Source organism: Protopterus annectens, chromosome 6.part0 (genome assembly GCF_019279795.1).
Source record: "Protopterus annectens isolate FY-2018-M chromosome 6.part0, PAN1.0, whole genome shotgun sequence".
NCBI lineage: Eukaryota > Metazoa > Chordata > Ceratodontiformes > Protopteridae > Protopterus > Protopterus annectens.
The window spans coordinates 1,043,140,378-1,043,168,235 of NC_056737.1; the positions used below are offsets into that span (position 1 = coordinate 1,043,140,378).

Genomic DNA, 27,858 nt, shown 5'->3' on the forward strand with positions numbered 1-27,858 from the left:
GTTCTGGTTTAAGCACTTGGTTTTAGGACAGTTATTTTACATTAAGAAGTTCTGTGTTCTGCACTGTTGTGGGAGTAGATGGTACTCTTTACTCTTCTGAGATGGGAATTGCTGGTTTAAGGTTTATTGTAGCTGTTATTATAAGTGTCTTTCTTCTGGTTTAAGCACTTTGCTTCCAAACCAGTTATTTTAAATTAGGAAAGTTTGTGGTCTGCACTCTTGTAGGAGTAGATTGTAGCCTTCACCCTTTTGATCCTGGAAATGCTGGTTGAAGGACTATTGTGCTTGTTATTCTAAGTGTCTTTGTTCTGGTCTGTGGTCTGCACTCTTGTGGCATTACTGTATAGACATCTAATTTGCTCATAGTTGAGCGTTGCTCATCAGTTTGCTTGTCTTGACTTGTTCAACATTTAAGTTTTCCTCACTTATTCCTTGTAGATCAGTGGTCATGGGTATGCACTCCCCAACTCTCTCTGTGGCCAGTCAGGTTGCAATGAGTTTTCTTAGGCATTGTAGCAATTGCCTCATACACTGACAACCCACTTATTCTTAATAAAACAGATAGTATGTGCAGGAGGTGTAAATACATTTTAACACTGGAGGCAAAACTCTCTCATACAACCAAAAATAATCCTATAGAGGTTGTCAGTGACAAATGACCACACCTACTGCACAGGCTAATGACCCTACACATAAAACTACTTATGCTGAGGCACTTAAAAGTAACCTTCCAAAAACACTAAGACCTCCTGCACAGTACATTCAAAGAAAGGGTCCTCAACCATCACATAAACACTCTGTTAAAACACCACCCACAACCACACATAGCAACATTGTATCCAATGCCTTCACAGCTAAACCCTTAAGGCAAACTGGCACCAGACAAATTTCCTGGTCATTGGTGATTCTATAGTGAGGCACACAGATGCCCCCCTCACCAGACTGAGTATGGAGAGAGTCATGGTTATCTGCCTTTCTGGGGCTAGGCTCCATCAAGTCACATGGGCACTCAGGTCATTGAACCATTGGTACCGGTGTGTCAGTCCGTGTGGGTGTTAATGATCTAAGATATACCTCCCTTGACTATATGAAGTGAGACATGATCAGGCTCACTGATTGTCTGTCTCGGGTAAGTATGAACTTAGCACTGAGCAGCGTACTACCTTCTCCAAGGATGATGCCATGTTACAAACAGAAAATGATTGATTTTAACAATTGGCTTAGCTTCTGGTGTCAGTCCGGGGGGTTACAATATTTCTAAATAAGCAAATTCTTTTAAACATAATATGCAATTGAATGAGCTGCCAATTAAGCTACTGGCTAAAGGCACAAAATGTGTATCTGTAAAAGTGCCTACGTTGGCTGATGTTTTGTTAGAAGTGAAAAAGTTTTGTAGAAAACTGCATTTGATTGTTTATTATGATAAAAAAAAGAAATTATGTTAATACATTTGATATATATATGAGATAGATGGAACTGTGGATGATGACCCTCTGTTAAATAGTTTTAATGATGTTGATGTGTGTATGAAAAGGGGTTTGAAACTGGGTATGAGAAATTATTGGTTCTACATTTGCCTTTTTCCAGTACGTTTATGCCCCCAAAATTATCTTCCTTTGCTTCTTTGTTTGAACACGTTACTTAAAAGACTTGAACATGATTTGTGAAAGTTTGAAAAAAGTCATAAACATTATAACATTACAAAAGATGAATGGGAAATGTTAAATGATTTGAGAGGAAAGTTAAATGATTATGTGTTCAAGCAAGCGGATAAGGGGAGCAATTGTGTTTTAATGTCCAGGCTAAAATACAATCAAATGGTGTACAAGTTATTACAAGCCGAGGAAGATTATGTTAAATTGGAATGTAATCCTGCTGGTGTTTTCAATGAGGAACTCTTAAAAAATTTGAAAAGGGGTGAAGGATTAATTTTTTTGACTAAAGAAAATGTTAAAAAATTGTTCATTGAGAAGCCATATGACCCTATGTTCTATGTGTTACCAAAGTTGCATAAGGATTTAATGGACCCACCAGGTAGTCCTATTGTCTCAGGGGTGGGTTCATATTTACAAAATGTAGGAGTGTTTTTGGATTCATTAATGAAGAAATATCTGGTTTAAGTGCCATCACATGTTTCTAATACTGAAGAGTTATGTAAGGAAGTTAGTATAGTAAAATGGCAGGATGACTACTATTGGGTAGTGGTAGATATGAATTCATTATACATGACTATCCAGCTGAGATATGGACTGGAGGCTATTTGGGACATTATGGGTGATGGACCTAGGACTGCTGCTGTGGTGAGATTACTTGAATTTTGTTTAACACACAACTATTTTAAATTTGAAAATGAAATATTTCTTCAGTTGAAAGGAACAACAATGGGGGCTTCATATACCCCTGCTTATGCTATCCTTTATATGAATTACATTGAAAGAATGTTCATTTATTGTACAGAGTTCTATAAAAAGAGTGTGGTGTTTAAAAGATTCATAGATGATCTTATTTTCTGTGTAGGGGTGATCCTAAGGAATTTGATATATTTTTCTCAGAATTGAAATGAATGGGCATGGTTTAAATTTTTCAATGATGAAAGGTGATTCTTGTACACAATTTTTGGATGTTGAATTTTATGTGGATTTAAGAAATCAGATCCAGTTCAAACCCTTTAGGAAATATACTGCGGTGAATAATTTTTTACATGCAGAAAGCATGCACCCTCCCCATTTGTTGAATTCACTTCCATTAGGTGAATTTAAGCGGATTGCTAGAAACACCTCTGAAAAAAATTGTAGGCTGGAGTTTCTTTTGGAAACAAAGAAGAGGCTTATGGAAAGGGGTAATAAGGAGGACATTTTACATCAGACTCTTAATGAGGTATTGGGAGAAAAAACATTGGTCTCTAATAAGATATATATATATATATATATATATATATATATATATATATATATATATATATATATAAGTAGGGGGATGTGGGGGTGCAGGAGGGCTTGCCCTCCTGCTTTTGTGTAGTGTAGATATGTGCATGTCTGGTGTTTTGTTTTGTTGTGTTTATTTCTTTTGTGGTGTGGGTGTTGTGGTTTGTGTGTGGTGTGGTGTATTCTGCCTGTTCGGGTTTATGGTTTTGGGTTTGTGAAGTTTTGGTTTTGTACAGTTTCAGCTTTATGGTCTTGAAATTCTGAAATTCGAGATTTAATATATTCAGGAATGGCAGGTAGAACACAGTTTAGTTGAATGCTTGTTTTCAACACTTGTAATGTTGAACTGTAAGTTGACAAATATATATTAGTGAATAGTTTACATTCGCTAATATGAAGCTGGGTTTCTGAATGGAGAGCGCAGTATAGTGCGGATCCCGAATTTTATCCTTTTCCTCACTGTAGTTCAATCTTGGAGTTGGTATATATAATATGCAGGGAGTGTGGGGGGTACAGGCCCCCCACATGGGGGGTGATAGAAAGTAAACACCGACATTCAAAATCAGAAGTTTGGGAGTTCATATGTCAATCACTGTGTTTATCACATTTGACATTTGACATTTGTCATACAAGAACTTCCTAAAATTGACATAAGTAGTCAATCTTTTAAACAAAAAATATTGTGCCATTTCTGATTATGATAGTAAAACACACACACATGCACAGATAGATAGATAGATAGATAGATAGATAGATAGATAGATAGACAGATAGACAGAGTAACTACCCCAGTCAAGGCACTATTCTTAACATGGTTATCTTAAAGGAAGGACAACAGTCAGTAGGAATTATTTATAATGGCCATTGTGAGCCAATTCAAATCCAGTATTTGCAAACTATAGCTCAGCATGCATGAAAACTGCATTGTACGTTTGCCATGAGTGCTTACATTTTCTTTAGTTGTTTTGGTAAAATATTAGTTTGAAGTAAATGTGCTCTATGAAGTTTTTGTATCGATGTAGCTTGTTTTGATATTGCATAATGCTATATCATAGAAAAGGAAATATGCACTTTTCCTTCTAGTTATTTAAGGAAGGGTCTTGTCTTCACTTTCTGCTCCTGCTCTCAGTTTGTTTTACTATAATGTTAATGTATATTTTACAAAGATATTTTTCAGTCATAAAACGAAGACAGTATCTATCTATCTACCTATGTATATATATATATATATATATATATATATATATATATATATATATATATATATATATATATATTGGGGTGTATTGTATATGACCAAACTGCCCTAATGTCAAATGTAAAATACAGACAGAATAAGTTCAATCATACACAATACTGGGAAAAAAAAACAACGAAAACAGAAATACTGACAAAAAAAACTTTTGCTCATAAAGTGTTTGATTTTCTGGTAAATCATTGAAGATTAATTCGGTGAATAATGTTGAATATTAGCGCCTCATACATTTCATTATTCAGAAAATACCCATCGATGTAAAACCCACTATTCTATTAACTTTTTAAATGATTTAGAGTAATATTTATAAATTTTCCCTGATTTTAGCTCTTTGCCCCCACTATTTTGGGCTTTGTCCAGAGTTCTTGAGCAAAAAAGTTGAGAGGTATGCTGACACATGTGGAGCGTTTTAGAATGACAGAAGAAACATAACCAATTATCAAGTCCAATTTAAAATGATGTATAATGAAGTGAAGAGGTAATTCTGACAAATTACTGCATTTGGATGAGAACGGTTGCATTTATGAACTGTTAGAATGTTAGAGATTAGACTGAGGCTATGTTTTGTTTAGCGATAGTGTGCATGGAGAGAATCCCAGGGTCTATGGTCACTAAAATCTCTACGTAAAAATGGGGTAGAAGGTCATGATCTAAGACTATTAATAGCCCAGCTGTTTTTCAAGCAACAGATACTAATTACTGGCAAACTGGGTAGGGGAACAGCAGACAGTGATCACCAAGTTATTGGATGGAAGGATGTAATACAATCATTAATCAGTGATTAGCCATATATAGAAAAGGATCTGGAGACGCTGATTACAATAATAAATATCAGAGAAGCAGGGAGGGGCACCAGTCACAAAAGGAGAGAGGTAAAGGTTTCAAATGTTAATAAGTTTGCCATCATTAGCTGGATTGCTTGTGACTATAGTCCTACCAGAATGCGTATAACTGGAGGGATTACACTTGATTTAGTTTGAATAGGGTCCACAGATCATTAGTACAGTGGGTGTGGAAGGCGCAAAGAGCCGCACCTCTCAACTGTCCAGATTTTCAGAGAATGTCCAGATTTTTGCCTAATATTTTTGTTCTGTTTCTCATAAATTTTGTGGTTTTCTGGCAAACCAACGAGGATTGATCCCTCTAAATAATGATGTACTTTTGAGTTTCAGACTTCCCATCCTTCAGAAAATGCATGCTAGCATAAATCCTGTTATTCTAGTGACTGTCTAAGTTTATAAGAGCAATATTTTAAATCTGTCCCTGTTTTGGGCATTTGTCCCCTCATGTTAGACATTGTCCAGATTTCTTCCTCTAAAATGTTGATAGGTATGCAAAGAACACTGACCACCATCAGACAGACAGACATAATCAGCGCCAGAAAAGGGATGGAGCTCCAATAGCTGCAGCTTTTTTGCCTTTATGAGTGTTGTAGATCAAGTGGTTTCAAGCTATGTGAGGTTGAAAGAGTAAAGCTTCTTGGAGAAAGATATGTATATTTGATTAATTTAGTATTTGCCACCAGACCCATCACCAACAGTCATTGGGCCTAAATGCTGCAGTGTTCCAGGTGCTTCATATACCTAAGTGTACTTTGCAATATTCCTGCTGTACCAGCAGCAGAGCCGTGCATTTGCTATGTTTGGTGTATCTCCGAGCTAAGATCTATTGATCCTGGCATAAATCCTGAGTAAGGGGTAAGGGGCTTGCACAATGTATGCATTCAGGAACCCCAACATGGAGAAATATTGTCTATTGTACAGAAAAATATATATATATGTATTGAGAGGTATTCCTGCACATAATAAAGATAAGTATACTTAATTTCAAGTCATACTGATGTAGCAAAATCTAAATGACTCATGAGTACTGTACATTTATAAAACAATAATAATAAAGAAGCCTGGTTATAAGGATTGCCTCTTATTTATATTTGAAGATGGAGTTGGCATGTTCATATAAAAGCATAACATTTTTGTTTGTCTTTCAACAGAGATATACTTCCTTTCCCATTAACTCTACCACAAGCATTTTTGGAAGCAAAAAGCTATCAAGACCTTGAAACAATATCAAACCTTGGGAAAAGTAAGTCTCTCAAAACAAAGACCTGTTTTGTCCAGTCCAGATTAAATTTATTTTTGTATTTTTAATAGTGTTCTAACTATGCAACAGTTAGTTTAAGCTGAAAAAATGGGATTAAGAAATGCAAATTCTGGTGAACCTAAAATAAGTGGATAATGCATAAAACAGACTTTTTCTGACGTGTGTCTGTAAAAGTTTTAAGGTAATGCTCTTGGCAAAATTTGCAAAAAGTAAAGCACTAAACAAAGCAATAACGTATTTGTAGCATTTTCCTTACTGTGACTGAGATAGTGCATGATAAATAGACAATAGTGAGAGAGGTTTTGTGACTCAGTTACTAAATTAGTTTACCAGCCACATTTCACTCCACAGCACGTAAATATTCCTGCTATCATATGGTGTGTGTTTTTTTTTCTACAGTTCCTGGTAGTCGAATTTAACTAATGCAACAAAACAAAAACATGCATTTATCAATGCCAAACTTGCTTTCTTGTCATTCTCTTATCTACTATTGGTAATATAATATGAGCATACAGGAAATAAATTATCTTGGTTCAGTTCTTAAATGTGATACATGACATGCTTTAAGGGTAACTTGAAAGATGATGTTTGTTAAAAGTTCTGAGTGAAAATATTTAAAAACAGGTAAAGTATAAGGCTACAGTGGTGTATTAAATGTATACAAAATGTTATTTTTTTTGTATATTACTTTTTTCACATTACCTTTGCAGTATTTCTTCATGTATAAAAAGCAAGCATGTTCACATTCTGAAAGAAGGGTGGATTGAACACAAAAAATGTCTTTTCAAAATATAAACAAAGTAATTGTATCATGCCTATAAAAATGCCATCTATATTGGTAAATACAATCTAAGAATTATTTTGTAAGTTTGTAGGCAACATATTATGAACTACAAAACAAAATCAAACTTTTGTTAACTACCTACAGAGTCTTAGCTTTGGAGGATTTCATTTCTTGTCCTCCAATATTTCTTCGTGTATATTTTTCAAGCCTTTTACCTCTTCATAAATGTAGCAAAAATGTCTATAACTTAACCAACAGTGATGCTGCACATGAATGCAAAACATAATTTTCATTCAAAATAATTTTCTGCTGCTCTAGTGGCATACTGGGATAAAGTCCTAAGTATGGCCCAGTCAAATGGGTTCAGTTATCAGTTCATGCATCTGATGTTGCAATAGGAAGGGATTGGGGGTGTGCCATTCTTAGTCAGGAGGTGATAACGTAGGTGTTCCCTTGACATCCCTTAAAGAGGTTGAGGTTTGGACAGGGAAGGGTGGAATCTAAGTGAGGATGGGAGAACCCATTGGGAATATATAGAATGCTCCCTTCCAAAAAAGAAGAAAGTGCCTACTGTACAACTCTGAGTAAGTCACTTAACCCCAAAATGCTCTGAAACAATTAAGAAAATTTATAGGTTCCTCAGTGGTCTACTGGGCCATTTGCCTAGTACCTCTCAACCTCTTAGTGCAAAAAATCTGGACAAAGCCTAAAATAATGGGAAAACAAAGACCTAAGCTTAGAACTTAGAAACTCAGAAATTTAGAAAGTTGTTAGGGCAACACAATTTGTGTTAGTATGCATTTTCCGAAGAGTATAAAGTATGAAACTCAAATGTAAGTCATTAAATCAGTGACTTGCTTCAATCCTCAGAGATTTTCTAGAAAACCACACATTTTATGAGGAACAGACCAAAAAAAAAAGAGCAAAACTCAGGACATTCTGTAAAAATCAGGACAGTTGAGAGGTATGCTAGAGTGAATTAGCCTTTTGCAGAAATGTATGGGAGCAATCCTAATAAAAAAATGTTTACAGGATTACTTTTCATAGACTGCTTACCTAATAACTACATTTGAACCTGTGATTATGATGAAAGAACTTTTGCAGAAATATTTGGGAGCACTCACTTGAGAAAAAGAATAGCACATAGGATCACTTGTTTAAGTAAATGCCAGAAAATAAAAATAAGTCCTCTTTGTCATAAAGATCTGCAGAACTTCGCTGCTGTGTTTGTTATTCTGAGTTATTGCCTACTATTTTAAGTTCCTTCCATATGATATACTTGTTTGGATGCCAAACTGTTTTTAAACAGAAACAACTTGCAACGAAAAATACTTCATGCCTGCTTGAACATAAACAGCTTATAATAAACATGTCAGTTATTTCATGCTTGTACAGCTGCGTGAAAACATTACAAGACAGATCAATATGGTACAATGCAGCTGCATGATTTCAGAATACATTCAGAATGATCCATCACTAACAAATACAGCCTGCATAGGAATTGCCAGGCATATACTCAGGATGTGAACACTCTAAACAAAGACCACAGGAAGTAGCAACCACAGAGAAAAATTTCCAAAACAGGGAGGGTGGGATGAAAATCAGATTAGTCTGTAACACTCAACATGTGCCCTGAATGTTGCTGAAGTTATACTCAGCTTTATCTGAGGGATAGTTGAGCAATCTTGCAAACCCACAAACACACAAGATGGCTCCAACATGTCCTTATCTCATATATTTGTGTTTTTTCATTATAATTCAAAATTTGATTGAAACCCTTGCTAAAGGTGGAAAGCAAAGTTGGGATATTATCATCACTGCCAGCTTTTATAGGTTCATAGGTAGGTACTAGGCTATTGGCCATAGGGCCTATATAAGCCTAGCCAAACGGTACCCTGGCTTTTGCCAACCAAGAAAATTATTTTCCTGTGCCCCTGTCTAGCAGAGCCACAGAAGTGATCCCTGGGGTGAATTTCCTATCTCCCATCCAATCATCAAGATTTTTCTTGAAGAGTGCTAATGAGGAGCTTTGTTTGATATAGATAGGTAGTTTGTTCCAGAGTATAGGAAGTCTCTGGGACAGGAATCTATCCCTCCAGCATGTTCTGTTTATTGTGGTTACAAGGTTTAGGTCCCTAGAGCGTGTAGCTCGGAGGGATTGCAATTTCTTTACGTGTAGCATGTCCAACAGCTCTAGGTTTGACATAGCTTTGTATGTTAGGAAGAGATTGCCTCTGTGTAGGTGATATGCGACAGAGTAAAGCTGGAGTTTTTTGAGATGGTCTGCATAGGGCATCTGTTTGAGGTCTGTAGTCCTCTTTGTGAGGTATTTCTGTAGCCTTTCCAGTTGTTGTAGATGTCTTGTGAGGTATATACCAAAAGGGGCATTGTACTCTATAATGGGTCTAATGAGTGATGAGTAGAGGGGAACAATGACCTCTATTTTCCTGGATGAGAAACATTTTGTGATGAGGTGTGCCACATAGAAGGATTACCTGACTACTGTGGCAATGTGATTATCAAAGGAGAGACTACTGTCCACCTGTGTCCGAAGGTCTCTTATCACACTTTTGGTGTTAAGTAGACTACTACCTATGTGGTAATTCATGGGTACAGAGCTTTTACTAAAAGGGATGACAATGCACTTTTTGGCATTGAGCTTGAAGCCATGGCTTTGACACCAGGCATCTGTCTCAGTGAGGCCCTTTTGTAGGATGTCCATATCATTAGGAATTTTGATTATGGCTCCTAGTTTGCAGTCATCTGCGAACTTTGTTATCCAAAGACCTTCTGTGTTAGTCTGTACTTCAGAGAAGTAGATACCAAACAGGAGAGGACCTAGGACTGAACCAGCTTTTCATCTCCCTTTTGGCCCCAAAGAGATACCTTACCAAGAAATTCAAAGGCTTTAGATTTTTCAACTATCCTGATAGTTTAGCACAGCTCTAATTATAGAATGAAGCCTACAGGATGCTCTGATGTGGCCTTTCTCTTGCTTTTCAAGCCACGGAAGACCCAATGCTATTTGACCTTCTTTTTCTGTGTAAAACCAGTGGTTCTACAATCACCCACTTTAGGGACCTAAATCTACACCAACAAATAAACAAGACTTACTGGAGAGATGGGTTCCTAACTCAACATATTCACAACCTATGGAATTAGCTACCACTACAGGTCAAATTACTACTCTGACTATGTTTAAGGCTGTGATTGAATGGCTGGGCTCAAATTCATACCAGGATTTCATGTACAGCCCTGCTCAACCTGGGAGGTAAGTACTAGTAAGTGCTTGAAAAAGGCGTCACAAAAACTTTTTAAGGGTATCTACTTAAAAGTGCACATGGATAGGCAGCTTATGGCCCTCCTGATCATGTGCCCACAATTGCTGCTATGCTCCTGTGTTGCTATTACAGTTATCTGTTTACTTTCATATTCTCAGGCTTTTAAATAAAAGAGGAATGGATGACACAGGATGAAACTGAAGAGAATATGGCACAGGAAAATGTGCTGGAGCTTTCTGTAGAGTGCCTGCTGGAAATGGAGAACCAAGAATGTGCCCTTAGTTTGGAAGAAAATAATCTAAGGGAAGAGTAGCTTGATTTAATAGAGATGGACAGACATATCAAGATCAACAAAATAAATAGACTACAAAAAGTCAACAAGACCTAGATTGTTAGAAGTTTGATACAACAAATGAACACAGTAATCAGAGAAATTCATGAGATCTAACAGAAGTAAATAGGATATGTTACTTTGCAGCTAAATTAATAACAGATAAAGTCTTACCACAAAAATGGTAATGACTGCAAGGGCCTTTGTAAGCCTAAGCCTAGCCATGCATTCCAAATCTCTTACAAGTTCTGATACCCTTGATAAGTGCAAGCATGTGCCTGGGAGATGAACCATTTACAGGTTACCGCTGTCCATTAGAGATACAGGTGCCAAACCAGGGATGAATTTCTGGTTTTCCATCCAATTGTCCAAGTTACATTTGAATTAGGTTAGGGAGGAACTCTGCTTCACATGATGGGGAGCCTGTTCCATAGACAGAGTAGTCTGTGACATATTTAGATATGTTACCTATACATGTAACTCCATATGAATTGCAGAATGAGTCAGTTCTAGGCACATGTCTGGTGCTGCAAAGAGTACTTCTGGCTAACATCAAAGATTAAAACAATACTAATTTCATGAACTGTAATCATACTTTGATTTAGGAATGGGGTCCATTCCCCTCATGGTATTAGAAATGCAAGAGACTTGGAGAAATTAAACCATAACATACTATTGTTGACACTATATAAATGCTTGACAACATGTGATTTTTGGAGTAGAACAATGTTCTAAATTTATATTTTCTTACCTGAAGTAGAGAATTCTAAATATATTAATTCAAGAATAAAGAATGCTCATTAAGGGGGTTTATGCATAATGAATTATTTGTCACAGTCTTACTTAAAATTTATGTAAAAAAATCAGAAAAATAATCTTCTAATATCTGCAAGATCAAAGAGCTATGAATATAGTTTGCATGCTTTATATAGATTTTCATTGGATGTTTTAGTTTCCTCCACAATTCAGAGACAAGCATTTATGTGAATTGCTGATCTTCTAAACTACCTGCAGGTGAACTGTGCCCATGTGTGTGTGTGTGTGTGTGTGTGTGTGTGTGTGTGTGTGTGTGTGTGTGTGTGTGTGTGTGTGTGTGTGTGTGTGTATGCATGAGTCCAACCACAACTAAATCCTTGTTTTGCTTTGATATATCTTTAGTTGGTTGAGATTAAATTCTCCAAATGTCAACTGACTGAATAAAAAGATGACGAGAAACAAAATGAAGATGCATGTTTTCCACAGGGAATCCACCCTGCTGTGGTTTTTGGAGACTCATTTTGTTAGATGACTCCTTTCTGTGTTTTTGTGTAACTGTAGATATGGTATATAGAAGTCTATAGGGTGGAGTATGGGGGGTTGCTCCCCCCTGCAGAAAAAAAACTCTTACAGTTTTACTTTTTCCCTTTTAGTGTTTTGGGCATTTGTATCAGGGATGTAGTTCCTTTGCACCTTGTGTGACTGTCCCTACTCCTAATCAAGGAACCTCGGTCTTCACCACTGACACCAGTGAGGTATGGCCACTATGAGCAAAAATGGATACACACAGTATTTTCAGATGCAGCCCTGTGCACTAAGTACAATTTCCCTTAAAACAAACAAGGAGAACATTTCAGACATAGGACTGGACTCTCTTCTTCTCTTCAGGCCCCAAACAAGACTCCACAATGATCACTTTGAAGCACGGTGTCCCTGTTCTAAGTAACTGACACAAACATGGATATTTGATCTTCACACACACATGCACACACACACACACACACACACACACACACACACACACACACACACACACACACACACACACACACACACACATTACAAGGGTACCCAATTATACTGAGTAAAATTAATGTCAATATAAATGGTACAGTTTGACCAATGCAGCAAGGCTTTCAGGAGTAGCCACACTAAATTAAGCATAAGTACTCCCAAGATGTTAAAAGTATTCTCTAAAAGACCAGTCAGAATGAAAGGTATAGAAATAATTAATAATGAATAATAAAATAGAAAACACGAGAATACTGAATATCTAGTTACAATAAACACCAGAGTTTGAATCACAGGAGATATAAAAAATAACATTATTGGATAGATTCAAAGACCTATAAAAAACAGTACTTAACTAGTCTCACTATATTTTTCTGACTGATCTAAATAATTACTATTCCCTGGTTACTTACTAAAGCAAGGCAAAATTTATTTAGTTATTTATTCATTGGCATTTGTTTACCTGGAAAGTTCACTGGGCCAGGAAGAACCTATTTTCAGTGGAGGCCCAGTGAGAAAAGCTCCACAAAAATTATTAAATTAATATACTATAATATATGGTACAGAGATATTAAGAAACAGTTGTTATTAAATAACAAGCAGTATAAATGTAATATAGTATATTGTAGAGACATGGCTGATGCAGGGAAATATTGTAAAATACAGATATTTGGAGGCGATTGTTTTTAATAAAAAGGAATAGTTATAATAAGAAGTATAAACACAACTATAGTGCACTATAAACAAGTTGTGATGCAGAGAAATAATGTAAGACACAGTTACTTCAGAAGGATAGTCCAAGATACATATGATATTGAGTGAGAGTATTAGGTATGATTACAGGCTGGTTAGCAATGGGTTAGCAAGATTTCAGTGGTTGATTCATTGGTCGTAGAAAATGAGTAATATAGTAATATTAGGGAGATGTATAATGAATTTCTAATGGACATATATATATATATATATATATATATATATATATATATATATATATATATATATATATAAAAATTAGTAGTAGGGAAGGAATAGTGGAATGAGTAGGAGGTATCTGACGGGGATATGATTTAAGTAGGAGGAGTATGTTGGAGTAAGTTGAAACTGGAGAATAGATAGGTGATAAGATTTAAGCTAGAGGAGTTAAGTTTTAGGAAGATGGATGTTAGTACTTCTACATGAATTAAAATGAAATATGTTGAGTTGCTTACTACAGCCAAGCAAGATAAGGCGTGTGGTTGGATGAGATAGCTGTGAGAGATCTTTCCTGTCAAGTTCTGACAAACAAAGTGCTACTGTGAGAATTTTGGAATATCTCTCAATAATATCTACAAAAATATCATTTCAGTGCTGGTTATAGAATGACATCACAACTGGTCACCTCAATCAGGTACAATACATACCTAGAGCTTTGCTAAGATCTGTTGCAGAAGCAATTTCAAAAACTTCCACCCTTCCAGGGTAGCAATTAATTAACCCCTGTGGAAATACAGTAAGATTCCTAGTCATGGTTTTAACAGACATCCTTGTCTCTAGCTGCAATCAGACCTACAAGATAAAACCTTTATGGACTAAACCAACCCATTTAATTTTCAACCTATTTTTCAAAATTAGCTGAACTGAGATTAGCCTCTTCCCTTCCAGAAGTCTCTGTTAAAACATATACATTTAATCAGTTATTAGAATAGTGTCTGACATACATGTGTCTCTCTTTTCTGTCCAGCGGTACCCACTGTTTATGCATTTTTAGCCCAAGCAATTTTACAAATACATTTTTAACACAAGAATCTGTACAAATCAGTGTCATAGTCAAGTGACATAAAATTCTTTACAAAACTCCAGCTAGCTAGCTGGTATATGTTATACATTCACTGCCCTATTCTACCTGGCATGGATGTTACTACCTCTTATCATCACAAAATTTTAATCAGTGTTTCATACTGAACCTTTTTATTTCATTAATTTGGATCATGCGCCATTTAAACTTGTGTTTTTCAGTGTCACTAGAAAGATCCATAAATATCATTAAAGTTATAGCAAGTATTGCTGCAAACCATCCAGATATAGTAGCAATAAGCATTATTCTAATTCTACAGCACTCTAACTGTATTTTTTGACTACAGCTGTGAAACAAGGAGTTCTAGTGGATCAATGCCTTTTTGCAATGCACATTGGCATTTGGCAGTTGGTGCAGAGGTTAAGGTTTCAAGATTCAGCTCCTGTGGTGCAGGCTTTGATTCCTTCAGCCCTCCTTTGCCTGTTGTTTGACACTGAACAAGTCACTTAACCAGACATTGCTCCTGGGTTGCCCCCGCACCTCTCAAATGTCCAGATTTTTGGCTCATATTTTTGGTCTATTCCTCATAAAATTTGTGGTTTTCTGGCAAATCACTTGGATGATCTGAAGATTAAAGTCACTAAATAATGACATACATTTGAGTTTCAGTCTTCAAATACTTCAGAAAATGTATGTTAAAACAAACCCTGTTACTCTAGCAACTTTCTTACTTTGTAAGAGCAATATTTAAAATATGTCCCTATTTTTGGGCCTTTGTTCCTCTATTTTGTCAGCCTTTGTTCAGATTTCTAACACTAAGAGGTTGAGAGGTATGGTCACCCCTGAAAAGGGAGTGTGCATCCAATGGATTGTGGATTTGATCAATTCCAGATCAGCATTTCGTGAACTTGAAAATAGCCTTTTGACAATTCCAATTCGCATAACTGCCATTTGAAATTTTGATAGTAAACCAGCTTTAATACATTTATGTGGTTGCAGTAGTGTTATTTGTGAGGTGTAAAGTATTTATTTAATATCTCAGATAGCTTACATAATATTGTTCACATTGTCAATACTGTATAAAGGGAATTTTGTTAAGTATTGCTTATTAACAAAGCTATTGTAATGATGGGATAGTGTAACCGGGTTAATGATATACTTAGCAGTAGTACAAGGGTTTGAAGACAGTTGATGACATCATGTAGGTGCTACAGAGCAAGTTGCAAAGCAATTTGGGTATCACATTCTTCAGTGTTTTACACCTGAGGTAGAGGACTTTGTTTATATGTTGTAGAAATATTTAGATACAAGCTGTGTGTTTAATAAATGGGTTACAGATTTTGGATATGTATTTTAGACATTTTTCTGTCACTGAAGAACTCCATTAAAGAAAATGGATTGCATGCCATTTGATTATTTTTTGTGTTTTAGGTGGTCTGGCTTTATAGTTTTCATGTTGGTTTCATGATTCATTTCAGCAGTTTATATTGCTGATTTTTTTTCATTTGTTTCAGTTTCCATGGTTTCTGTTTCTATGTTTATCCATAGACCCATATATGTCAATCTATCTGGATCTATGTCTACCTGTCTATTTATACATATAATAATATATTTAGGAATTGCCTCTGTGCATTAATAGTACAGGGGCAATATTGGGGTAAATCTTAATTTTCTGATACTTCTTGAACATCAAAACCTACAAAAATTGAAGGAAAAATGTCAAGAGGTAAATCCATCACAAAAAGAGAACAAACACCCTCCCTTTGTGATCAGTCAATTTACAAAACAAGCTAAGAGTACATGTAGATATAATTCTGCCTATCAGAAGAATTTTGAAGTGAAGCAGATTCCAGTTTTGATCATCCTCTGACATTATATTCTTTCTTTATTTTTATTAAGTCAGGGTGTAGATTAGCTGTTTTTGACTCTGCAGCAAAGCTATACCCTCTACCTATGGCATGGTTGGTGTATTATCACAATGAGTGATGTAGTCTTGTTGTACAGATGTGGAAGGGCAGTATTTAACTTTCATCCAATACTCAGGAGTAACAAGTACTTTAGGTTTGTGAAGATCATCCATGATTCAGGTAATCGCTATTTATTTATTTATTTATTTATTTATTTATTTATTTATTTATTTATTTATTTATTTTTATCATTTGTTGACCAGGTTAGTCCCACTAGGCTAGTAGTCACTAGAACACTTACCCTGGTATTTTCAATTATAAATTACTTCTGTTTAAATCTTCTATGTTAAGGCTTTTGTGATGAGTATTGATGGGTGGATTATGAAGGGTATAGGGTCATTTGAATATTGCCTGTAATAATGACTTCAAGAAAAAAAAAAATAACAATAACAATACATCTGAGCTTCACATAGCAATACAAATCTGAGGATAACTGGGAAGACATTTAATTCTAATAGTTAACCCTTGAGGTCTTAGTCATGATTTCAAAGTGGTCCACCATCTACTAACGGCGCAGAATAAGTAAGCACCAGTAATCATAAGACTGTACTTACAAGGAGCAGTCATATAGGCATACTACAAACTATATTACAATGGGACATAGATTGTAAACCCTTACCTTGTTTGCTAAAGAGATTGCGTCTATTTAGCTAGTTATTAGGCTAGCTAAGAAAATAAAACTTATTGTCATCTACACAAGTACTCTTAGAACTAGGAAGGTGACTCAAAACCCTCTCCGTCAATTAAGAGAAAGTCTATTTGGAGTAAAAGATAGTGCTATGCGTACACTGTAAAGATTGAAAGCTGCTAGGGACATGAACAAATTGTCACTAGTAATACAGAGAAAAGATGACAAGATTTTTCTTCCATGGTTCTTGTGACCTCACAAAGGTCAGCCATTTGTCTATGTGATGATTTAAGCCAAAGATCATAAATGCATTACTGATGACATGTCATGAAATGTTTTGCATGCCAGAAGGATTTGCAGTTGATATATTCACTGGTCTGTGCTGGTGTAAAAGATGTATCTTAACTCACCTAACTAGTTATTTATGTATTTGTCAGCACGGACCCTGGATGTGCTCTGCTGTTTGTACATATATACATGCAAGATTGCAGCTGTTTTCCTTGGCTTATTCACTAGCAGCTGCTAGAACCACTTGTAGCTGCCTTCTTTGTTTTTTTCTTGCCTTGATGGGGCAGGACCGTATAAAATTGCATACCTCTTAATGATGAAAGAGAAAAAAAATCTCACACCTCTCAACTGTTGAATTTTGGAGGAATGTTCCTATTTTTAGGCCTTGTTTTGAATGTAGAAAACCACAAACATATGGAGTGTGAAGTATGTTCAGTATTCTCCTGTGAAGGCATCAGCCGAGACATCAGAGGAACAATAAACACTGTTTTGCTTCATATTAGGTCACTAGTTTGTGGTTTTCTACACTTTTGCCTTTTTTTCATGGTTTAACTCATTTTGAATGTACCTGTAATGACAGGAGATGCTGCCAGCCTAGCTAGCTGGAATTTTGTAAATAATTATATGTCATTTGTGAATATTAACATGATTTATGCAAGATGCTTGTGTTACAACAGTATCAGAGCTGTATGTCATATGTATATCAGACTGCTGGTACAGAAGTGTAGGTTGGAATAGAAGAGAAATGTACATGCACTATTGTAACTGTTTAAATGTATATATTTTAATAGCGAAAACTGGAATACAGGAGATTAACTTCAGAAAAATAGCTAAAATTAAATTACTTTGTGGCTATGCCATAAATCATTGCCTAAAGCTCTCTGTATTGTCTTTGGAGTGAACAAATTTCTAGTTTTAGAATGTGAAGAAATGTAATTGTTATATGACATATCATTTAACAGAGATCTGAAGTCTATGTATTTTTACAAGAATATGCCAAATACTGCTAGAATCTAGCAGTGGGGGTTTCACCAGTTATTCTGAAAGTTATCCCAGCAGTAATATTTGAGATATTAATTTAGAGAGACACAGCATTCTGTATTCTGTCTTGGACCTGACATGAACCATTCACCACACGTCTGCCTTGCTCTGATGAGCAATACTATTTTCTTAGATATAGTCAGGAATATAGCAAAGCTTAGTTTAGATATTTTTCTTTATTAATTTGGGACTGTCCTGCAGTATTGTTTTAAATATTTCCTGTGATTTTGACCTCTGATGTCACTTTGATTATATACTGAGTATTTCTTGTTCTTTTATTATTTATTATTAAATATATTTAAACCTTTCATTGTGGCTGATCTGTCTAGAGATATTTAAGTTTTGAGAGTACTTGCATATTTATTTGGTCACATTGTGTGGGCAACTCCTAATAGGCTTGCTCTTGGTCAAACTACCATTTATATTAATATTAATATTACACAGTAAGATTGACACCCTTTGTTAAGGGCCTTAAAGTACCTGATAAGGAGTTGGCTGGTGGCAGTGATAACTATCTTATAGTCTGGGCAAAAGGGGGATAGCTAGTGAACCTGTGCCAGCCTTTTCCAGGTGTGTGTGTGTGTGTGTGTGTGTGTGTGTGTGTGTGTGTGTGTGTGTGTGTGTGTGTGTGTGTGTGTGTGTGCATGTGTAAATCAAACCTCAAAGACTGTGTGTGTCAGCTACTTGGGCAGGGACATGAAGCACTGGTTGGACAGAGAGGGTGCTGGAGGTCTTGACTTGGCCACTCAGCTGAGATCTCAATTCTATAGCTGTGCCAGTGGGTAGTCTTATTCGTGATCTGGAGAAAGAGGGAGAAACCAGCCCTGGACTCTGGACTCTGGACTCTGGACTCTGGTCTCTGTGTGCTCTTAAGGGAAATTGCACTTGATGCAGAGAGCTGCATCTGGAAATAGTGTGTGTGTGTACCTGTCATCCTCTCAGTGTATGTCCCTCACTGGTGCCAGTGGTGAGGATTGAGGCTCCTTGATTACTGATCCAGTGGTGGGGGCATCTGGTCTATATTATAACATAGAAGTCTAAAAACTTCCAATGTTATAATATCGACCCCAGTAGAGCGAACGCTTGAAATAGTGAAGCTGCAGAACACCAAATACTTTCCTAGGGAAAGTATTCAGTGGGCCATTTCTGCAGCTTCACTATTTCCTCAATTGTGGAGTGAAGGTTACAGACCAGGTTAAGGTAAGTGTGCGAATGAAGGTGAGTGTGCGATTGGGTGTGGGTTAGGCGAGTTAGGGTTAGGGCGCAGGTCAGGTAAATGTGCAATTGTGTGGACGTGAGGGTTAGGGTGGGGTAGGTGAGTTAGGGTTAGGGAGCAGGTAAGGTGAGTGTGCGATAGTTAGGGACATTAGAGTTAGGGTTGGGTTAAAGTAAATGGATAGCTAGTGGTGTATGTCTGGTTTAGTGTAGGGTTTTGTGAAGTGTATGTGTGTGGATTATTTATTTTGGTCTGCTTGGGTTGTGTGTATGTTTGTCGGATCAGTGAATTTTTTCCCTGGGAAAAAATTCACTATTCTGACTGTTCGGTTTTCTGGTGTTTCGATTGAATGGGTTTGATATTATAACATTCAAAGTTTTTAGACTTTGATGTTATAATATAGACCCGGGGGCATAACAGTACCTAATTTTGGAGGTTTCTTTGTATTTTCAAGCTTGATTTACCCCTTCACATAATTTTGTGAATCCCCTTTATCACATGTTATTTTTGAAGCTGTCTAGTATGCAGAAAACCAGATGACACGACATATATACTAGTGGCATCAATAATTTAATGAAAGAAGGCACGCGTCTTACATCTTTCTTTTGCTGAAGCAAAAATAAATGACCTTGTATGGTAGAACTTTGCAAAACAGTTTATTAAAATCTATAAATTTTACACTGCCTCTTTGATAATGAGCTTATATTATAGGTTCATAGGTTGGTACTAGGCTATTCACCCTAGGGCCTATACAAGCCTAGCCATAACAATTCCCTGGCTATTTCTTCCCACACTGTTTACTTCTCTGGATCCCTGTCTAGTAGGGCGACTGATGTGACCCCCAGGGTGAATTTCCTTTCTCCCATCCAATCGCCAAGGTTCCTTTTGAAGAAGGCCAAAGAGGTGCTTTGCTTGACATGTATGGGCAGCCTATACCAGAGTCTGGGGAGTCTCTGGGTCAGGAACCTATCCCTCCAGCATGTTTTGTTTATTGTGATGACAAGGTTTAGATCCCTGGAGCATGTGGCTCTGAGGAATTGGGGTTTCTTTAAGTGTAGCATGTCCAACAGTTCCTGGTTTGACATGGCCTTGTATGTTAAGCAGAGATCACCTTTGAGTAGATGATATGTGACAGAGTATAGCTGGAGTTTTTTAAGCCAGTCAGCATAGGGCATCTGCTTTAGGCCTGTGATTCTTTTAGTGAGGTATTTCTGTGGCCTTTCCAGTTGTTGAAGATGTCTTGAGAGGTACATACCAAACAGGGTGTTGTATTCTATAATGGGTCTAATGAGGGATGAGTACAGTGGGACAATGACCTCCTTTTTCTGGATGAAAAGCCCTTAGTGATGAGGTGTGCCACATAGAAGGATTTCCTGACTGTTGTGGCGATGTGGTTATCGAAGGTGAGACCACTGTCCACTTGTGTTCCTAAGTCTCTTATCACACTTTTGGTGTTTAGTGTACTGCCACCTATGTGGTAATTCACGGGTAAATGTTTTTTTCCCAAAGGGGATAACTATACATTTCCTGGCATTGAGCTTGAGCCCATGGCTCTGGCACGAAACATCTTTTTCTGTAAGACCCTTTTGTAGAGAACCCACATCATTTGGGGATTCAGTAATGGCTCCCAGTTTGCAGTCATTTGCGAACTTTGTTAGCCAGAGTTCCTTAATGTTGGAATGTACTTCAGATTGTTCCATCATTTTTGTTACTCTCTGTTTTTAATGTGTTTCTCAGTAGTATTCCACATTCCTACTAGGGAAGAGTTATGTACTATTTGATAGTCAGATTTTAAGTTCATTAGATGTCCAGCTTTTGGCTGGATGCATTTACTTTTCAATGCCCTTTGTTCCTGTTTTCACTGTCTGCAGGTTGAGAGGTATGCCTCTTAACATCTTTGCTTAGTCATTCCTGACAAAGCCAAACGTGATGGGAGTCAAATGCCCAAAATAAAGGGCAAGTTTTAAATAGTACTCTGATTCACTGAAAAAGTTAACAGAACAACAAATGATGCATCATTATACATTTTCTGAACAATAACCAGTTTGGAACTCTAATTCCTTGCTCAGAATTAGTCCAAAATGATACAAAAATCACTGAACCAGACATTGCCCAACATGAGTGCAAACTTCCCCTCTCCCCCTAAAGGAGATAACTATCCCAGCCCACTGGTGTAGCCGGACATCTCAAATGAATGCGCAGGTGAAAGCTGCTCTCTCTAAAACTCAAAACACAGCATCCTCCCCGGACATGGTGTCCCCCGGCTGTGTGAATGAGGAATTAAATGAGGAATTAAACCCACAATATCAATCTTGTTTAATCTCAGCCTTACCCCACAGGAAGCGCAATGAAGAACCAAACCGGCACCTGGTCCCCCACCCACTCTCTGGTAATCTGGGCCCTGGTAACCCTGGTAATTACCGCAAAAGTCTAGTCTGCAAAGCAATGGAGAGGAGATCTGAATGGATATCATAATGGAAGATATAAACGGAGATAGAGACTTGCAAGCATGGGAAGATCACCCTTTTGGGCTTTGGTCAAGCCTTTTGAACTTGGTTGACTTTCATTGACAGTTCAGTCAGTCCATTGATGAGGATGATGTCCATACAGCCCACCTTGACCTTTACCCTTTTTTCGACACAAAGCTGGAGGGACTCCAGCAAAAAAACTAGCCCTAAAAAATGCTTCCAGTTTAAGATGGGGATGCAAACAAACAAATGGGCTGCCCAAAAACAATGCCAGACCTGTTCCTGTGTCAGACTGCAAAGTGTCAGATTCTAGTCAAGCCACAGGCTCCCTCAGTGGTCCTAGTGTTGGAATTGTCTGCACCAGACTGACTGAAGCACAGGCCAACATGGGAGGACAAACTTGTTTTGGCTTCTACTGGACAGAACTGCAGTGGATAGTGGAAAGTGCATCAGGGCATCCTTATCCTTCAGAAGGGACTCTACGGAAACAGATAGATATTGCAGCCCCAAGTCCAACGCCAAAAGTTAAACGCCAAAAATGTATAGTCAAACCCACAAGCTAAAAGCTATAGGTAAGATATAGGTCCATTAAGCACAGAAGAGGTTATCAGGGACCTGGGGACCAGGGACCTGGGTTGTGACAGGCCCAAGGTACTAAACACACTAGGTTAGAAAGAACTAGAAAGACCTTCTACATTGCCCACCTGATCAAGGGATTCACATCCAGATCTCATCAAACTCTCCAGGACTCTGTCTTTTCCTTATACCATGAAAAGTCAATGAGCCCAAGCCAGGAATCTGACATCTGGTCACATCTGAGACACAGCAAGATTCCCCAGACCCAAAATCAGTCAAGGAAAAAGGGGAAGTGACTCCAAAATAAACTGCCAACCCAGAGAAAACCCCAAAAACATCAGCTGCTCAGAACCTATACATGCTCCTCACATAGATGTGCATACAAGGCGAATTAATGACTCGCCCTTAATGGACATGCTCCACCCACCAAATCCAAATCCAATCAAAACAACTAGAGCTTAATTTACAAAAAAGCTAGGGGATATAAATAGGACGGCGGAGGGATACCTATTACTGAATGACTTCAATCCTCAGTGATTACTAGAAAATCAAAACTTTTATGAAGCAGATGGGAAAAAAAGTGAGGCAAATCAGGGACATTCTGCAAAATCAGGGACAGTTGAGAGGAATGTGCCACAGTTTCAGAAGGCTCAGCCATAGGAGACCCTTCATATTACTTCTGTTATACCTGTTATCCCATTCGTGACACATCTGTACAGTGAGACCTAGTGAAGGCAGGAGACTGAGACTCTTACAGGAATAGGTCAAAAGGATGTCACACTGATCTCTTAAATGATGTGCCATTAAAACATGAACAGAATGTGGTGAGATGTAAAAGTATTTAATTCTCTATTTAAGCAGCTAGTATCGCAGCTATTATAGCCTTCAGAGCTAAAACATACCAAAAAATGCAGATTTATGCAGCAGTACGCATAACAGTTAATCAACTCTTCCAAAAGATTTTGGTATAAATCCACAGTTTTTTTTAAAATTTGAAGGCTGTTAGAGTTCATGTACTAATTACCTTTAAAGACAAGTAACATTGTAAACGAATCATTAGGCTGCACAGTACGTAAGGGAACATGTTGTAGAAAAGAAAAAGATTTGGCCAAACATAAGAAAAATATGAACAAATAATTGAATGACATGAAAAGATGTATAAACAAATAAATTAGTAGATATCCCTATTCATTTTCATAGAATGTACATAAATAAAAAAAATACTGCAGCAAGAATAAGAGATAAAGTGATATTACAATATATAGTGATTGTGTTCACTGGGATCCAAGCTTCTTTAACTGTGTTGGCCCTTTTTGTGATGTAGCAGTTTATCAAGACTTACGTTACTGCTAATTACTTTATGGACATCGCAGTGGTGCAGTGGTTGCATTGTCGCCTTACAGCATGAGGTTCTCCTATTGGATTCTTGCTTGGGGTGCCTTCTATGTGAAGTCTGCATGTTTTTTCTGCATCCGTGTGCGTTTTCTGTGGATGCTTTGGTTTCCTCCCACGTTATAAAGACATGCGTCTGGAGCACTTGTCCCCGGGCCTCTGCTGAAAATTGGCTTTGTTCCAAGTCAGACTTTCCCAGTAAACAAATGTTAAATAAATAAAATACGTTGTTACAATACTTTCTTCAGGGATCTAAGCATTGTCATCACAATGAAAAAACATGCTGGAGGGATAGGTTCCTGACCCAGAGACTCCCCATACTCTGGAATAGACTGCCCATACATGTCAAGCAGAGCACCTCTTTGGCCCTCTTCAAAAGGAACCTTGATGATTGAATCGGAGATAGGAAATTCACCCCGGGGATCACGTCAGTCGCCCTGCTAGAAAGGGCTCCAGGGAAGTAAATATTGTGGGAAGAAATATCCAGGGAATTGTTATGGCTAGGCGTGTATAGGCCCTAGGGCTGATAGCCTAGTACCAACCTATGAACACTCAGAGTTGTTCGGAGGGGTGTATCTTCTGTGCGGTGCCACAATGAAGCAAATCTGCCATGCATCAATTTTAGGTTAATATTCCCAAAAAGCTGAGTCACATATAGCTGTCTACTTATGTACCAATTCTTCTACAAAAATTCATTACGCTGCCCTGGCTTTGTGGGGGGGGAGGGGTCATCAGCTGCAGCCAAGGATGATCTGCATAAGAACACAGTTGCACTTACCTAAGTCTGCACTATAGCTGAAGAGAATATCATTGATAGCCTTATAAAAAAAGCAACAGTAGCCAAACTTTTATTCCACCATAGTCCTTTTGAAGAAGTTTTACTTCAGGTGTTGACATTAAGAGGTATATATTTTTAGCCATGACTCAAAATAGATAGAAAGTTAAGCAATTGTAATTCAAGATTCAGTATTTTTAGCCTTGAGGATCCAATTTACAATATTCATGTGATGTATTCTGAGTCTTTTTCTAGCACTCCGAGAGATTGCCTTTCCACGACAAGGTAATAGTACATGTTCTTAGGCTGTGTTTGACATCATCTTTAATGTATAGAGGAAATGTAAAGCATTAAATGACCCTTCTCTTTTACTCTACGCTGTTTTATTTCCAAGTCTGTCTCCCGAACATGTCGTGTTATCCCCTGCACCTGTCTACCACATAACTACTCCTGCAGCCTAAGTGTAGGGTAATGTGCTTTTAATGCCAAGGCTTACTTTAATTCCAGTGTGCTATCACATATGCTATCTCTCTCTATGTGTGTTATCAGTTTGTGTCAGGGTGCCCATGTATTTTTATCACTGCAAGTCATCTCAGCTGTCTGACATGAACTCTCTTCCTCAAACTATGTCTGGCGTGTATCCTGAAAGGGAAGACACTGCTCTGGGGAGTGCAGAGAGTGCCAGTTTATCTGCTCAGTGCAGTGGTAAATTGCCAGTTCCTTATTAAAAGTTGCAACCATGATCTTTATATTTGAGGGAAATGGAACTTTCTTCCCTTTAATATTAGTATCTTTATAAAATATATCCCATTTATAACTGCACTAAAACCATGTTATAAAAATGTATTTATACTTTTACATTGCATAACTTCAGTTCATTCTTCTGTCTCTTCGTAGTACTATTACAATCAATGGCATTCATAATTGCAGCCTTTTTTATTGAGTTTAAACTCATCTGCACAAACCTCTCACATCCTCAGTTTTATACTCTTTCTCTTTTATTGTACTTAAGTTCTGCATGATTCCTTTTTAAGTTTGCACTTCCATTCCAGTATTATTTACTACTTGCCTTCTGTACCTCTCACCCATGTTATAGCAATTCTCCCATTTTTGTCTTCTTGCATTCAGTTTTTCTAGTTGTATGTTATCTTCTTTGTTTTATATACCACTATCCTCTACTTTGCCCCTCTCTTCTTTTTCTATCTCATCAACTTGCTGTCTTTAACCTATCAGTATTTACTCAGTTAAACTACCTCCTATGTTATCCTTGGCTCTGTGTCAGTTAATTCCTATTTCCTTCTGGCATGATCACTGTAGCTAATTGCTTTTATGAACTGGGTTTCCTGTATTGGGTAGTCCTGTGGTGGTTGGAAGTCCTAGAAACATTGGTAGAATTAGTGCAGGCTATGTACAAGGACCTAATGACACAAGTACAAACTGTGTTTGGACTCACATAGGCGTTCACAATGAGACTGAGTGTGCAGACGATGTGGCATTATATGCAGACTCTGAATAAGAACTTCGGCAAATGATAGGGGAGTGGAATGCACAGTTAAAGGTAGACGGCATGAAACTGAGTACAGACAAGACAGCTGTAATGATAGGAAATGGAGGAAATCAGAAGAAGCTGAAAACTGAGATAAAAGGGAAAAGAGTGGAACAGGTTAACAGCTTCTAGTATCTAGGAGGGGTTGTTGAGGAGATGGGGAGTCTGAATAAAGAGGTCAAAGCTAGAATAAAAGGGGCTACAGCCAACTCTCATCGAATAAGAAGAGTAGTCTGATAGAGGAATGCCAAGGAAGTTAAAAGTAAGGTGCACAAAACAGTGGCTTGACTAGTACTAATGTACTGTACAGAAACCTGGGCAGTGAAGGCAAAGCATTTGAAGAAGCTGTAGGAGATAACAGGTAAAGTGCATAAGCTAGGTGGTAGGATGCACTCCATGGGACAGATGAAGAAATGAGTCCACCCTAGAAGAGGTAAGAAGAGGAAAATTAAATCAGAGAAAGTAACAGGCAACATGAGGTTCTGGCAGATATGGTCAAGATGTCGGATGAGTTAGGGGAGAAATGGCTTCAGAGGGTATTCATAGCAGTATGGAGAAAGAGGTGTATCCCAAATGAATGGAAAATAAATGTTCTAGCAAGAAAGTACTGAAGAGGGTAACTGATAAACTAATACACAGAGTAGTAGAGTTTAAGTAGGGAGATGTGCAATTGGGACTCAGACGAGGAAGCAGTACAAATGACCCAATGTTTGCAGTGAGATAGATATATATACATATACACACAAGCGCACATGCAGACACACAAAAACATGCACATCTGTTTTATGTAGTTCTGTTCTGTCGATAAATGACTTATAATCTGACCTCTTCTAGGGTGGACTCATTTTTTCATCTGTCAATTGAACAATAGCTGAAGCCAGAATCCCCTCTATTTGGAAAATATCCTATATAATCCCACTTCACAAAGGAGGTAGCTCTAGTGAGTTATCCAATTATAGGCCAATAGCAATACTATCCCCACTTGCACAAATTATGGAGAAATGTATCCATGGACAATTGATGCATCACCTAACTCAGAATAACTTCATGGCAGACTCCCAGCACGGCTTCCAACCGCACCACAGTACTACTTCAGCACTTCTAGCCTTCTCCAATACCATAAACCACAACTGTAATAACAATAACATATCCTCAGCCCTCTTCTTGGATCTCTCCAAGGCATTTGATATCGTGGCTCACCAATTACTAATCCATACCCATGAAAACTTTCTGCCTAGATAATACAGTCATCCAATGGTTCCAATCCTATCTGAAAAATAGACAACAGGCTGTCCTTTGACAAAACAAACTTTCTGAGCTCCTGCTCAACACACTAGGTGCACCCCAGGGATCCATACTCAGGCCCCTTCTTTTCTCCATCTTCATTAATGACCTCTATTCTGCTATCCCTACAGTCAGCTGCGTCCAATACGTTGACAAGTCCACCCTGATTTGCTCGACCACTTCTCCAAACAAACTGTGGTCAGCTACACAAACCACCTTTAACACTATTGAAAACTGGCTTTCCTGGTTGTTGTCTGATTCTGAATCCCCAAAAAAAACAAACTGTTGCTATTCTCACCAATACACAGGTCTACTGTATTCATTTTTGCCATTAAATCTAATAATGGCACAATAATCTCCCCAGACTCCTCTACAAAACTGCTAGGTGTTTTAATCAATAATAATCCTGACGTGCTCAGAATTAACTGTAACCTGTGGAACTTGTTTAACTTGCTTAT

General features: G+C 37.6%; 1 protein-coding gene across 2 annotated transcripts in view; it reads left to right on the forward strand.

Annotated features, from left to right (window-relative positions):
• Positions 1–27,858, forward strand: part of RIN3 (Ras and Rab interactor 3) — a 1,126,789-nt gene that overhangs the window by 785,363 nt on the left and 313,568 nt on the right. For both annotated transcript variants that reach the window (XM_044074650.1, XM_044074651.1), the window contains one exon: positions 6,173–6,264. In XM_044074650.1, the coding sequence (XP_043930585.1) occupies positions 6,173–6,264 (92 nt within the window). The remainder of the gene's footprint in view (positions 1–6,172; positions 6,265–27,858) is intronic.